This window comes from Lutjanus erythropterus, chromosome 19 (genome assembly GCF_056507025.1).
Source record: "Lutjanus erythropterus isolate fLutEry1 chromosome 19, fLutEry1.hap2, whole genome shotgun sequence".
Taxonomy (NCBI): Eukaryota; Metazoa; Chordata; class Actinopteri; order Lutjaniformes; family Lutjanidae; genus Lutjanus; species Lutjanus erythropterus.
Window position 1 is genome coordinate 25,924,706 of NC_139335.1, and position 15,482 is coordinate 25,940,187.

The 15,482-nt window shown below is 41.1% G+C and overlaps 1 protein-coding gene across 1 annotated transcript; it reads right to left on the reverse strand.

Annotated features, from left to right (window-relative positions):
• Positions 1 to 1,089: 1,089 nt before the first annotated feature.
• On the reverse strand, positions 1,090 to 11,845 carry cdr2l (cerebellar degeneration-related protein 2-like). Its single transcript, XM_084745089.1, has 5 exons — positions 11,436 to 11,845; positions 5,331 to 5,443; positions 4,188 to 4,336; positions 2,779 to 2,943; positions 1,090 to 2,365 (listed from the first exon to the last, which is right to left on the reverse strand). The coding sequence occupies exons 1-5, from the start codon at positions 11,512 to 11,514 to the stop codon at positions 1,438 to 1,440; spliced, it is 1,434 nt and encodes a 477-aa protein (XP_084601215.1). The 5' UTR covers positions 11,515 to 11,845; the 3' UTR covers positions 1,090 to 1,437.
• Between the last annotated feature and the right edge of the window lie 3,637 nt (positions 11,846 to 15,482).

Genomic DNA, 15,482 nt, shown 5'->3' on the forward strand with positions numbered 1-15,482 from the left:
CAGAATGTTCAGCTCTCTGTCAGTCCTCTCCTCAAGTGAAGACTGCACGTTTCTCACTGCACTCACATGTCAATATAGTGACAACTTCCATTTTGCTAAAAAATACACAAAATCACTTTTATTTAATTCCTTCGCTCTTGTCTTCACTACACCTGCAGAGGCATACAACCGTGAGATGCTAATTTAAATTTTTGCTCATATTAAACCTGCTTGATTTGAATTGTTGCTTCCCTGAGCACTTGACCAAAAAAAAAGAACATAGTCAATACGTTTATTTTAATTGGTTAACAGAAAACATTTTAAATGTCCTACTACAAGAACAAGTTTGACAATTCGATCGCACAGTGCAGAACTGATGATGATGATGTATGAACTGAACAAACAAATCCCTGACAGAGATAATTCCCCTGCAGCTCGTAGTGCATGCTGTAAAGACGCAACAGAGGTGTTCATCTCCTTCACCAGATGAGTTATAATAAACCACAGAAGTAAACAAATCTCCATCAAACACTAAACACACAGTACACTTTGGCAGCTGTTCTAGAGGGATCTGTACCGTCCAACCAATTCAAAATGCACACAGTCAGATTTCGCTCAAGCTGGTCGAATGCTTGTGTGGTTTTAATTTCTACCTGCTTTTAGTGTTTATTAGACAGATACATGCTTCAAATGCTGTAAGTGATTTCAGAGCCAATGGCCATTTTTTTTCTTCTTTTTTTTTTTACAACCCCAACTCGGAAAAAAAGTTAGGACAGTGTAAAGTGAATAAAAACAGAATGCAGTTATTTGCAAATCCTTTGACTTGCATTCAATTGAATACGGTACACAGACAAGATATTTAATGTTCAAACTCTACTGTTTTTTGTAAAGAAAAAAATGAGAATGAGTGTATACTTAAAAAAACAAAGTTAATTTGAACATTAAATATCTTGCAAATAATTACATTCTCTTTATTTCCATTTTACATGACATCCCAACTGTTTTAGAATTGGGGTTATATATCAGTTATTTGGCGTAATTATTATTTACCATAAATAAAAAACAAATGGTAATAGTTGAATCATTTTTGCATCAGTACATCTTAATTATAAACACTACATCACACACTAGACCGTCGTAAGACAGAAACAAAAGCTTCCATTCTGATTATTTGTCAGTTACAGTCACTCAGAAAAAGGCGTTTCATCCACATCAACCATCTTCCATCCATGTAGTGAAATACAACATTTGGCAGTTTCAGATTAATCAGCTCGGCCTCCTTCCTCAAACGGAGGCGTCCGCTGCTTACAATGTGCATCATTAATCACACGTCTCCATGGCTACAGGCATCCACCCATCAGGTCATGAGTGGCTAAATGCAAGATGAGAAGCCTTCAAAGCAGTGAGGTAAAATAAGAGAAATAATTCACTGTCTTCAGCGGCGGTAGGATGAGCAGCTCATTTGTGACTCTTCCTGCTCTTGCTGGAGTTCATGTCGCTCTTGGTCTTCTGCAGGCGGGAGAAGATCTCTTTGAACAGCGCCTTGTACTCCGGCGTGTTCTGGCTCAGCCGTTTGTCCACCTGCTCCACTTGCCTGCTGATCCCCTCCAGGGCCTCCGGGGTGGAGGGAGTTTGAGGGGGCGTGGGAGGAGCGGCGCCGGCCACTGACGTCGAAGGCCCCGAAGACGCCATGCTGTACTCCTTCATGGACGGGTCCCTCGAGACAGGCCGTGAGGTCTGCACCCCAGCGTGGCACAGGCTCTCCTCGTGGCGCCGGCACTTCCCCAGCAGCTCCTCGTACTTCTCCAGCAGGGCGTGGTACTGCTCGTCCACCTCCCGCAGGATGGACATGCCGCGTTTGCGCACGCCGTTTGCGTGTAGGGCGTAGCTGCCCTGACGCCTGCCTGAGGCGTCACGGGCTGAGATGGCGTTCAGAGCCGTGTCGCTGCAGCTTTTCCTCACCGGGCCTCCCTGCTGCCCTGCGCCCCCTGCCTCTCCTTCATCTCCCTCCTCCAGCCCCACGCCCTCCTCCGGGGTGTCCGTCTCAGGGCCGTTATTGAGCAGTGTCTCCAGGTTGTCCTCCATCCCCCCGATCAGACACATCCTGGACTTCCTCAGCTGCTGCATCTCCTGCAGCTCGGCCTCGAGCTCCTGGACCCGCAGCTGACAGCCCTCCGCTCCTAACAGACGCTGCTCCAGACGCTCAAACTCCTGCAGCACAGAGGCGCACTCCCGCTCAGTGTTCTCCCTCTTGGACCGCTCTGTGGCCATGGCTGCACGCAGGGAGGAGACGATGTCCTTCAGCCGCTCATTCTCCTCATCTGCAGGCCGTCTCTCAGCCAGGTCCACGCTGCCCGGGTTGGCCAACAGAAAACCATCCTCATACCTGACAAAAACAAGTGTCACATCACTTAGTGAGCTGGGGTCTCACTTATAAAACAGACTCTTGTTTCAGTTTTTCAAAACCGCTTATAACCTTACTTTAACATGAAAATGATCTGAGCAAAGGGGGTTTCTCTGCTGGTTATGCAGGGGTGTTTGAACCAAATACGTAGTTACTGACTTTTGGCTTTGTAAGGCAGTGTAGTCTGATAATAACTAGGGAATCACTTTCACCAACCCACCAGAATCCTGCAAAATAATCAGTTCATGTGTGTTGTATGCAGTTAGTATTTGCAACACGCTAATCTGTGTGAACAAGATAAACTGACGACAAAACCTGACTGCAGACTGCGGATGTGTTCTGGGAGTCGGGAGCCTTTTTCTCGAGCAGAAAATAAACTCCAGACAGTTAATGACCTTGGTGCAGTGCAGAGCTCTTTGAGGCAGGGGAAGGAGGAGACGGTCTTGCGCCGTTCCTTCTTCTCCCTGCGGACCCTCAGCTCCTCCAGAGTTCGCAGCTCCTCCACACGAGACGTCAGACTGTCCACCTGACCCTGCAAGGTCTCCATGGTACCCATCAACCTGTGCACACACAAATGTTTGCTCAGTGCTTGTTACATCATTATTAAGGTGACTTAATTCTCTCTTTGCACAGCATACTGTTCTCAAAGCCACAGTGAGTCACTGTTACAAAACAAAGAATGTGAAGGAGCAGATTTAGAGAGAACACAGGCAGCCATTGAAAACTGCTTTTAGACTTCAGACCACTAATGTGATTTGTAGCGAACTTCCATCCCTGATTATGAAATTGCTTAAGAGAGAATGTGGGTTAGGGTTGCACAGGACGAGGGGATGACATGTAAACACGCAAATGTTCTGACACTGTGTAAAGTGTAAATAAAGTACTTTTTGAACTTGTATTTTACTGAATACAGTACAATGACAACATATTTAATGTTCAAACTGATAAACCTTGTTGTTTTTTGTAAATTCACACTCATTCTGAATCTGATGCTTGCATCATGTTTCAACAGAAAAACTAGGAAAGTTGTGTAACAGTTGTGAAACACCACCTACAATCTAAAATATCATTCAGAGGATCCAGAGAAATCTCCAGAAAAATCTAACTGTCAAATCTGTGAAGTCCCCATTAATTTCGAAAGGTAAGGACAGGTTTTGGAGAAACATATGCTGCCATCCAGATGACGTCTTTTACAGAGATGTCCCCGCTAATTTCAGCAAGACAATGCCAAGACACATTCTGACCCTGTTCAGGTACTAGACTGATCCGCCACTGAATGTGTGGTGCATTGTAAAGCAAAAAGCAGTCATATAATAGTCATATATCAAGCAAGAATAGGAAAGAGTTTCACTTCCAAACTTCAACAGTTAGTGCCCTGAGAGTTGTTTACTGAGTGGAAAAATGCCCCTATCCACTTTTTTGGAATGTGTTGCAGGCATCAGATTCAGAATGAGTGTATATTTACAAAAACACAATCAAGTTTATCAGTTTTAACATTAAATATCTTATATTTCTATTGTATTCAACTGAATAAAGGTTGTAAAGTTTTTGCAAATCATTGCATTATATTTTTATTTACATTTTAAACAAACTTTTTGGAAAATGACACATCCATGTGCAAGTCTCTAGTTTTGCTTCAACACATCCTTTTAAAGACCTGCTGTATGTGATGATGACATAGGCGATGAGCGACATCATGTACAGACACATTTTCCTACAGTGTATGATTTCTGGTTCATTTTTTTCCAAAGTAGGAAAGCAGAGGATGGTCATCATGAGACAGCTGCTTGCAGCTGTTGATCACCTGTCTATTTTCTGCTGCGAGGCCGTGCTCTCCAGCACCAGTTTCTCATTGGTGATCTCCAGCTCTCTGGCGGTCACATCCAGCTGTTCATACACCTTCGCATGCTGCTCGTTCATCTCCCTCAACATTTCCAACTGCTTGGACAGGTACTGCAAAGAAAGATAAGTGTTTGTGTTGATTAGTGACTAGATACATACATTCAGTAGTTCAACTGATTCTCTACCAGGGCTACTTCTGCAGCTACCAGGGGAAACGTAAGATTTTGAGTAGCTCAGTTTGAAACAATAGAAATGACATTTTTATATTTAGAACAGCTGTTAACAGCTGACCACAAAACGGACACAACTAGCATGCAGAGAAGTTGCAATGCTTAGCTAAAGGCTTAATGATAACATAGCTAGTAAAGCATAAATAACTAAAAGTAATATATCTATATGTTGAAATAGTTCACTGAAGTAATGGATAATAGTTATTGTAACAATAAACACTTAATAGTTAAAGAACAATGAGTTTGACACCTACCAAGGGGTTTGAAATAAAAGAATAATCGGAACTAAAGAAAATATACTAGATTATGTGTTACTCTTCATTTATCTTAGCTAATTTAACGTATTTGGTGACCTGTTACATTAACACCAGAACACATCTTACTTCTCGTCATTGCTGCGATTAGTTTCATGTGTTGATCAGAGATGTGATTAAAGGTTTAGGTCGGCTTCAGAAGAGTTTTGGATTTCTAAGTGGGCCGTGACATTGTTAAGTTTTGGAATGGCTTCACTATGATGGTCTGGCAGATATTGATTTTCCTTGGTATTTTTGTTTGATGTGATTCCTGAGTTGAGTTGTGGACTGTCTTCTGGAGCTGAGTGCTCTCATCCTCAGCCAGGCTTCTGACTAATGAGGAGTCGAGTCTTTCAGCTGTGATGAGGTGATTCAGTAATGTTACCATCCATGTTCACAGAATAATCTTTTTTTTCATTTTCCTCCAAGCACTCCATGCTTTACAGTAATTAGCTTGATACAAAATCAAGAGTAGCCAGATTGTTCCAGGTGTTTCATCGAGGTATTTCTTCTTTGGGACGTGTATAAAATCACTGACTTTAACAAGCGCTGGCAGAGTTACAACAGGTTTAACAAGCATACCTCTATCTCTTGCACTTGCTCTTCATTGTTGATGTACATCTGTTGTAGGGAGTCCTCTAGCTCTTTGTTGCGTTCCAGGAGAGTCTTGCCGAGCTCGGCTGCCAAGTGCAGATCTGACACGAGCCAAGAAAAAAGAACAGACGTAAACAACAGAGAGTTGTGAGAATGTAGAGCATAGGAGTTTGCTGCATAGTGTTGGACTTTGAACAAATGCTTTTTCTGGGGCTTGCTTGATTTTAACTTTGCTTGATTTGACCTCTGCATTTAGCACTGCTCTGGACTGGTTTCAGTCCTACCTTTCCAACAGATTCCTCTTTGTTACAAAGGAAGAATTCTCCTCATCCTCAGCCCCCTTCTCATGTGGTGTTCCACAGGGGCCAGTTCTTGGCCCATCCTATGTTCTTTTTAGTTGATGCTGTTTGGTGAAATTATCCACAGATATAATATTTGTTTCCATTTTTATGCAGATGATACACAAATTTATGTTCTACTGACTGGTAGAGAGGACTGTGGCTCACTCTCAGTGGCCTGTCTCTCAAATATAAAATGCTGGATGTCACATCTTTTGGTGACAAGTGGCCTGAAAAAGAATCTTAGGAACCTCTCCTCAACCATTAAAATCCACGTAAAGGAAAAAAGGGAGTTTGGACAAGTTACATAGTTGCTGAAAACATGTGAAAAGACGATTATGCGTTCTCTTGTTTTTTTGCAGACCTGAAACATGGCTCAGAGATGTACCGGCGCCACGGTCCCCCAACAGAACACAAGCCCCAGCTCACTTCAGTTCCAACAACCCAACACAGAAGGAAAAAAACTCCCTGTCACCATCCTCTGGCTCTGGTGGCTCAAACATGTCTGGACATGTCCAATTTGGCTAATAACATATTTCTGTGGTGTGATAAACTCAGAACACACATTTAATGTTGCCTTACAGTATCTTTATGCAGTCCTCCTGCGATTTGGGTGTCATCTTTGACTCTGAGCTTTGCTTTGACACAATCATGACTACGGCAGTCCAATCATACTTTCACCAACTTAGAATACAAAGTCAAGAATCTTGAACAGATGTGGAAAAAAAATCATCCGTGTTTTAATAACAGTTATTTCCCCTCCAAGACACAAGACCATATAACTCCCATCCTTGCAACACTGGATACCTGTTGGACAGAGAATTGATTTGTAAATTTTACTTGTCACCTTTTAAGCTCTACTAGTCTTAAGTAATCTTTGCACCTGCCTATATCTCAGAGTTACTCACGCTTTATGAGCCTAGCTGCTGTACACAGTAAGATTACCGGGTGTTTTCTGTCTCAGAGACCTGCTGCGGTGGAGCTCTTCTCTTAAATCACTCCTCAAAACTTACTTTTATCAGAACACTTTTTTATAGTAAATCTGTTTGTCTGAGTTCTATCTCTCTTTAATATTTTACCATTTTTAATATATTCTGTTTGATTGTGTCTTATATTTTATATTGTTTTATTTTATCTGTATTGTTTTTAACCTGGTGTGTGTGCACTGTTTTACCTTGTTGTTCACAGCACTTTGTTACTCTGAAAAGTGCTGAATTAATTATTATTATTAATAATAATTATGCACTTCCTGCAGCTGAGGTTCACATGAACCATCTGATCACAACCATCATGAATGCTGCTGTGTTCAGTCTGTTTCAGCACAGATCATATCAACGCAAACTTATATCCACCTGCACACTGAGCACTGATAACTCCACAGGAGCCTCCCGCACAGTTGCTGTTATTTTACAACACAGCTTGAAGCATACATTATTCATCTCCTCTGGTGAAAAGAAGCCGAGCTGGACTGAGGAAGAGGAGGAGGAAGAGGAGGAGGAGGAGAATCCCGCTGGCTCTGCATACTTGGAGCAACGGCACAGCACTGGAGGAGGAGCGGAACGACAGGGAGGAAACAGAGAGCCATTGATATCCATTACTGGACATGAATGCAGTGTTTTATCACCACAGGGTAGGGCGTGAGCATTGACAGGAACACACACACACAAACACATGCATCATGGTAGGTGTAAAACACACAACGGATTAGAAACACTGATCCATCGCTATGTGTCCGTGTGTAAGCTGCAGAAACACAGCAGGAATGCTGCAGTTTAATCTAATACCATTAACAAGCATCATTAGCTCACTCCGTGCACGCCGGCCTGTGTTGCTACATTTGCAGGGGAGGGAGACAGGCTGTAATTTCCTGTCTCAACAATGCAGAACTGATAACACACCACTGCTCTGAAGTGCAGAGTGATAATGAGCTAAGTGAGAGTGTGTGAGGAGGAGCGAGCACAACGAGCCTGCACCCCGAGGTCCAACTCAGCCACAGCCACTGTTTCTGTTCCTGAGGGCCGACACGTGCCCGGTGTTAGTTATGTAATTTCACAATTATGTGCACAGATGAGAGGCCGCGTCGAGGAAAGACTGACTACTAGACTTCTAATAACACAAAAGGCCACTGTGTATAGCAAGCCACACTCCTACCTGTGATAAGACCTCCATAATGGCATTTCTCCCGATTTAAATCTAGGGTTCAACATTAATCATGGCCCATGGCCACAAAAAGTTACTCTGTGGCCACCAAATATTCCATGTAGGTGGCCACCAAGTTTTATCTTCATACTGCGAGCCTTTGTCAGCATGTTACAGTCCAAAGAAGATTAAAAAGTTGCCCCAAAGAATACAAGTGAAAAGTTGCTTTAAAGTTTCTGACAACAGCAAACATGGCAGTGATGGAGGAGGCTGAGATAATACACCTCTTGACAAAGAGGCATAAATGGAAGCAGCGTTGTAAACAGAGGTGTTCTGTTTGCCATCATCTTAGATTTTGGATATTGTTATATAATGATCTGGCATAAGTGCTGTCTTTTCCCTGCTTTCTAAGGCTGCATTAAAGATGCAGTTTGTTACAACTGTTTTATTATTTTCCTTTACCCAGTTAGTCATTATATCCACATACTGATGATTATTGTAGGGGTCGAAGAAAATATTGATACACTTCAGTATCACGATATAATGTTTTGCGATACTATATTGATTCTCAGAAATATTGTATCATGATACGCATTATATTGCCAGATTCTTGCCAGTACACAGCCCTAATTATTTATCAATTTATCAACTGAATTTTATTGTGTAAATATTTTGTGAAAGCGCCAACAGTCATCCCTACAGTGTTGTTGCAGTATTGAGGTATCTGGTCAAAAACATCATGATATTTGATTTTGTCCATATCTCCCAGCCCAACTTCTTACACTGTTGAGTATCTCTTTCCTAACCTCTAATAAAGAGCCTGGATCTGCTCGAGGTTCCTGCCTGTTCAAATGGTTTTCCTCACCACAGTCACCTCAGTGCTTGCTCTTCGTGTTGATGAAGAGTATGGTCTGGACCTGCTCAATCTGAAAAGTGCCCTGAGATAACTTTGTTATGATTTGGCACCATACAAGTAATATAGAATCGAAATGAAATTTAATTAAATTTACAGCTATGCAACATATTTTATAAGATTCTCACTATTTGAGAATTTACACTGTTATTTTATATATATATATATATATATATATATATATATATATATATATATATATATATATATATATATATATATATAATTTATGAGATATTAGTCATAAGCCGTATCATGCTGCCCTGTGATGAACAAGATCATAAAGATGGTCATGGCATCTATCCATATGGTATCATCTATATATAAACCATATCCGTGCATTTGCCCACGCGTTTCTGCTCACTGCACATATATCTCTGTGATGCTCTTTGATGTTCAGGTCTCACGTTCAACCACAGGCTGCAACACAAAACATGACATCACCGCGCCATCTGCCCAGACACACATCATATGTTCCCCAGATCATAGTGAAGGCAGGGGTCACCAAATCTCGGAGCTAGCAGACAAGAAGTTGCATAACAGCATCATTTCTGGGGCAAAATCATGTCAGGCTACGAGTGCAGGCGGGATGACGTTTGTTTGGAGCAGCAAGCACCAACGGCAATTACAGTCCCAATCTGACCCCAAAGCCTGGAATCTCTGATCCCCTACTAAGGAGGTCTGGTCTGGGGCTCCCTAATCAGATCAGCCCGGGGCTTAATAACTTCAAGCTCAATGCTGAATAATGCTGAGATCAGATACAGACAGCACACAAAAACCATACACACACACAGAGCAGAGTCCACCTGCCTCCCTCCTCTCTCTGTACAATGTGATGATGAGACACAAAGCTGCTTTAGCTCTCTGGGTCAGCAGGTAATCAGGGGGGTGGGGTGATGCTGAAGCCAGTGCTGCACAAGGACACACTCGCCAGGACTAAGATTGTCAAGTATTGATACTGCAACAATTTTCAATTACAATGTTTAAAACGATGAAATCTCGGTTAATTTACCCTTCCCAAGTCCCGCCCCTTTTTGCTCTGTGCTCCAATAACAGTTGAGCAAGTTTGGTACTCGTATGTGCTATCTCTGTTTACTTGATGTCTTTTTGACAAGTACAACAGCTCGACTGTTGCATTGTTTTATGCAAAGTAATTACATGAAAGACTCTTGGTTGAATGTATCCTAAGAGGTGTGACGCTGCTCTGAACAGGAACGTTTGATTCATTTGTACAAAGTCAGTCTGTCATTTGACTTATTCATGTTGCAAAGTCTATGTCTATGTTGAAAAGAAAAAAAAACTTGGGAAGGGTCAATTAAAGTATGTAATCGTTCAAGACCTAAATTCTTCATTATCCTGCCTGAAATTTTGCTTGCAGCATAGAAAAACCAGACAGTGTTTAGTGACTTTTTATGTGTCAGAACAGTATACAGGTTGTTGATTGAATAAACAAAAAGAAAAAGAAAGAAAAATTGTGTGCATAGGATTTTCCCCCCTTTTACTGTGGTATCCGAAGAGATATCCAGGATTTGTTTTTTTAAAGTGGTATTGTATCAAAGTACAATACTACCAAAGTAGTATTGTATCACGATATACCAGTATTGACAATAACTGATATAAAAAAAAATACTTGTACACATATGATAATATCATTATAATCCAATATCTCTTCAACATACTGTATGCACTTTGACATAACCTTTTCACTAACCATTAAGTGTCACTGCATTTTTTCTACACTTTTGTACAGTTATGGTTGCAGACTGTCTCCACCTCATGGATGCTCTATTTTGAGTTTAATTTATTTGCCAAAAAAAGAGAAAAAAGGCATGATAAATAAAGTTTTTTTGTTTTTCTTTTTTTTTTAAATCTTCTATATATACTGCAGTAATATTGTTATCGTGAATTCTTTTGGCCATGATGATTGTGTAGTGAGCCCTGTAATGATATTTAAAATTCTGGTTTTATGACAGCTCTAGGCCCAGGACTCACATCTCTCCTCTGTCCATGAAAGTGCATCCATCTAATTATTACAGAGCAGGCTGATCACATGCTGCACCACATCATGCATCAGTGAAAAGGCAACAAACACAACACCTCTGATAGATTTTCTGTCTTTGCCTTCCATGTTCACTTAAGGTTCACAGGCATGAATGTGAAAAAAAATCAATCACTACCCTCTGAGCTTTTACCAAAATTTCCAGACAAACTGGAAACGAAGAATCTGGCTTGTGTGTGTGTGTGTGTGTGAGAGAGAGAGACGCATTTTTGCTCCTCAAAGATGATCGGTGCCTTCAACCAGCCCTCTGTCAGCCAGAAGAGTGAATCCAGTGTGTCTCATTTGATTTTTTTAAAAAAGAGAATCTACAGGAGGACAGGAGGCAACATTCAGTCAGAGAGACAGCAGGACTATTCTGGGAAACACCACTGACAAGATCACAATAATTGGCAGAGGAGGAGAGCGGAGATGAAGGGCAGGGACATCCACACTCACATCCACACTCACATCCACTCGTGCATGAAATGAAACTGTGACATGAATTGTTTGACAACGGATGCACCCTCCTCCCTGCTCTCCATCCACCATCCACCCCCTCCTGCATGAATCCCTTTATCCCGGGGTACAGTGGCTGTGGATGGGGCATTGTTACATCCTGTGATCCCCCCTCCTGACTGACACAGGGGGGAGAAACGCTGCCTCACCTTGCTCCAGGTCCCGCTGGTCGTACCACGGCTCCTCTTCCTCCGTCACAAACTCCTCCATCCTGCCCGCACGAAGCATCGATGCTGATCAACTTGTCCTGCTTCCTCCTCTTCTTCACCGGAGATGTGATCTCATCTGATCTGCTAATTCACCGACTGGCTCGCCCGGAAGTGACAACAAACAGCGGCGCAGTGTAACCCTTTGAGGCAAATTACCGGCGGGCAGCTGCACCTGCTTCTCCAACCATCTGCGGAAAAGCCGCAGAGCTGCAGCTGTGAGCAAACCAGCTGGTGGAGGAGATCTCCTGTTTCTCCTGTTTGTGTCATCAGTGTGCGATGTGCAGTTCGGTCCTGCAAACGCAGCCTGACAATCCGTTCAGCTCAGCGGCTGAGCGCTGCTGCTGCTGCTGCTGCTGAGGCGTTCACGTGCTGTAGGAAATGCTGCCGAGCACTTAAACTCAGTGGAGCTGCAGCACTGCTGGGGTTGGCCATTCATCACTGATTGGTGCAAACTGAAATGTGACATGTTTGTTTTTAGCTGCGACCTGCAGCTTTACGTCTCCGTCGATCGGTCCACAAATATTCCCCAACTTTTCCCTTCTTACAATTTACAATTTCTCATTTATTTCAAAATGTTAAAATTATGCAAACAACAGTGAAGCAATGAAAAAAAAGATGGAAAGCAAAAGACAATAAAGAAAACATTAATCTTAAAGTAAATTAAAGAAGATTAATTTAAAAATAATGATAAGAAATAAATAAAAAAAATAAAAGCAAGAGTGAGATAAACATTTTACTTTAAAATATCAAAGCTATTTCAAACATTAATAGTTTTGATAGCTTTTTTCTTTTCTAAGGACTCAATTGTTTCATTTCCTTCATTAAAACAAAAAATGTTTTTTTGTTGTTGTTGTTGAAATGTACACTGATGAATATGAAATTTACAAAGCAGCAAAATTAGAAAAAAGCTTTAGCATCTTTTTCAAAATATTCAAAACAACAAAATATAATATCTCCATAGTAAGGAGCAAAATCTGTGAAAATGTTATCAACTATGACGTTAGCAGGTTTCATGATGTAATTCACAGAAGGAGCAATTTACATCTATGTCAAATTCCTCGCCCTTTGGTGGCTACAGTTTTTGCCCTAGGGGGCTGAAATTTGGCATGGAGGTCATGTGTAGCCTGTGTGTAAAGGTGCATGTTTGCATTCATGCCAGTTTAGAAAAAAGGCGCATAACTCCCAAATGGCTTCACAGACTCTCTCACAAGATTTTACATTCAGCTCCAACAAAGCAGCAAAACATTTACTTAAAGGGAGAGTTCATCCCAAAATCCATTTAGTTTAATTTAGTCTCATACTGGAGAGAAGGCAGACATCTCTATGGTTAATATCTGAAAAACTCTACAGCTCACACCAAAACAATACAATAAAGTACCACTAAAGGCCAGAGAGGAAATATGTATTTTTGATTTTGGGGTGAACTGTCCCTTTAAACACAGTGGCGGATTCAGGGTGTCTCAGGAGCAGAGGCAAAAAAAAAAAAAAAGGCACCAGCATTTTGTGGTGGAGCACCAGTGGGGAAAATCGTCATAGTTTAGATTAAAATTGTTTTATTGTACATCAACTATTAAAACTCTGTGATAAAAAATACAAAATAATGTTTTTAGTATGTACAGAAGTCTTTACAGCACTTCATCACATTTTCTGGAATGGCCTAGAGGGCACTTTATCACAATTTATCTGCCATGGGGCATCAAAGAGGACACTATTGCAAATTTGCATTAATTTATTTATTTGGTCATACTTCATACGTGCTCGATATTGATATCAGCATATGTTAATCAATAAATATCAACTATATTAAAATCGTAGGTTAAAGAATTTAATTTAAATTCTGCAGGAAATGCTCTATAAAAGTCAAAGTATGTTTGTGATGTTTTTTGATGTATTTTGACAGTAGAAAATAACATCTGTAGGGTCCATCTTTGCTTACTACATCTGACATTTCTTACTCTCAGTTGTGCATAAACTTCAGGTTATATGAACTTCTTTTTAAAATAGAAAAATTACGTTATCTTATTAGTATCACCCTTGAAAAGCAGGTAATTATCAGTTATCGGACTTAGCTGAAAAAATCTATATTGTGCAACCCTGGTAATTAATCACTTGGGGGAAATTATTATTATTTTAAGAAAAGTAGTTAATTAGTATGTTGTGTTACAAAACAGTGTTTGCTTCATAATTCATTCATTTTGTTGCCTGAATGTAGGAACTCAAACCCGTAAGTTACAAGGTGCACATGAAGGCATCACCACTGTAGATGACGTCAGCGTCTATTTGACAGCGTCCCTGGCACGGATGTCTCCTCCCCTCCACCCCCTGCAGCCCAATAATTTGAGATGTCCAACTGAAGACCTTAGCGGTCCTGAATGAACACACAGTAAAGGTCTGTTCCCATTCAGCACAGACTTTATTGTAAACATGTAGCTGGTCTGTGGCTGTTCAGACTGTGCACAGCCAGGCCTCTGTGTCCATCAGTGCTTTAAATCCTCTTTGGGTCACCTCCAGACTGCAGAGACAGAAACTGTGGCCTCTCACAGCCCTGATAGGCACAGTAACTAAGGAACATTTCTCTCATTCCACTCTAAAAACAAAGAAAGACAAAGAAAACATTCTGCAAAAGAGACAAAAACCTAAGACAAACCGAATTTAGTTTCAAATGACAGAAAACATAAACAGCGCAGTCTTACTTCAGACAGTGTCTATCCATTATGTCAGTTTAGTTTGTCCTTTGCTCTGCACTCCAGCAGCCAAAGACAAAATATGTAGCAGCAGTAAAAATATCTATTAGGGTCCCACAACACAGATTAACACATTATTCCAGTGTTCTTGTATTTTTTAATCCCAGTTTACTTCAGATTTTGTATTCTTCATATTACGGTCAACCATTTCCACAGTGTGCTTCTAGCCATGCTGTTGCTCTGTGGATGGAAATGTCAGTTGGTCAGTCAACCACTTTGGTCCTGACTGAAATATCTCAACCAGTGGTCAAAATCACCAAAATTTCAAGATTCCCAATACTTTGCTTAACGACCAAATACCTGCAAAATTACAGACATTCCCATCAGCCTCAGCTGTGCTTCCTGTTCAATGCTAATTAGCAAATGTTAGCATGCTGACATGCTAAGCTAAGATGGTGAACATGGTAGACATGTTCTAACTGTCACTGTGAGCATGTTAGCATACTGACATTAGCACGTAGCTCCAAGCACCACTGCTCCTTAAGTACAGCCTCACATAGCTGTTAACATGGCTGTGGATTCCAAAGGGTGTTTGGATTCCTACGGAGTCCCTAAAGGGACATGCTCTTGTGGGTTTTTGTCCGTTTCTTGTTAATTAGAGTTCAAACTAATGCTGAAGGTTTGTTGAATGAGTTAGTGTCTGTTTATGAGTTGTAGAAAATCATTAATAATCTTTAGAAAGAGTACATGTTTAACAATTTGTTAATGGAGTCTGACAGGCAGTAAGACAGGCAGTCACTGAACTCCAAATCCAGAGGAGTGGGCTTTTTTTGTTTTCAGTAACAGCCTTAGCTTTACATACACTGACAACGGTTCCTGCAGCCTGCCTGAGCTTCCTTGAGTCTGGGGACAAGGGGGCAGGGGGAAACAACTCACTTCAACCACAGACTGTATATTAAATAGAATTTCAACCAATTTAATATAATGTCTATGGCTTCAACTCACCTTCTGGTGCACCCTGTGCTCATAAGAAAGTCTTTCAGGTAGCTTAATACACTGCAGCAATAATTTCGAGTAACAGGATTATGTGATATTGTGCACACAGCATCTCTCTTCCTGGGGGAGATGTACCCTATTTCCCACCCACATCTCTACTGGTAGGCTATAGTACCTTAAATAATTTAAATTATGCGGAGCAGCACTAGCTTTCCATGTATTTCTTTATTGTGTGTTGTTTTGATGTATCAATGTTTCTTTAATGATTAAAAAAAGCTGTTTTTAGTTTTCATGTGCGCAGTAGTGT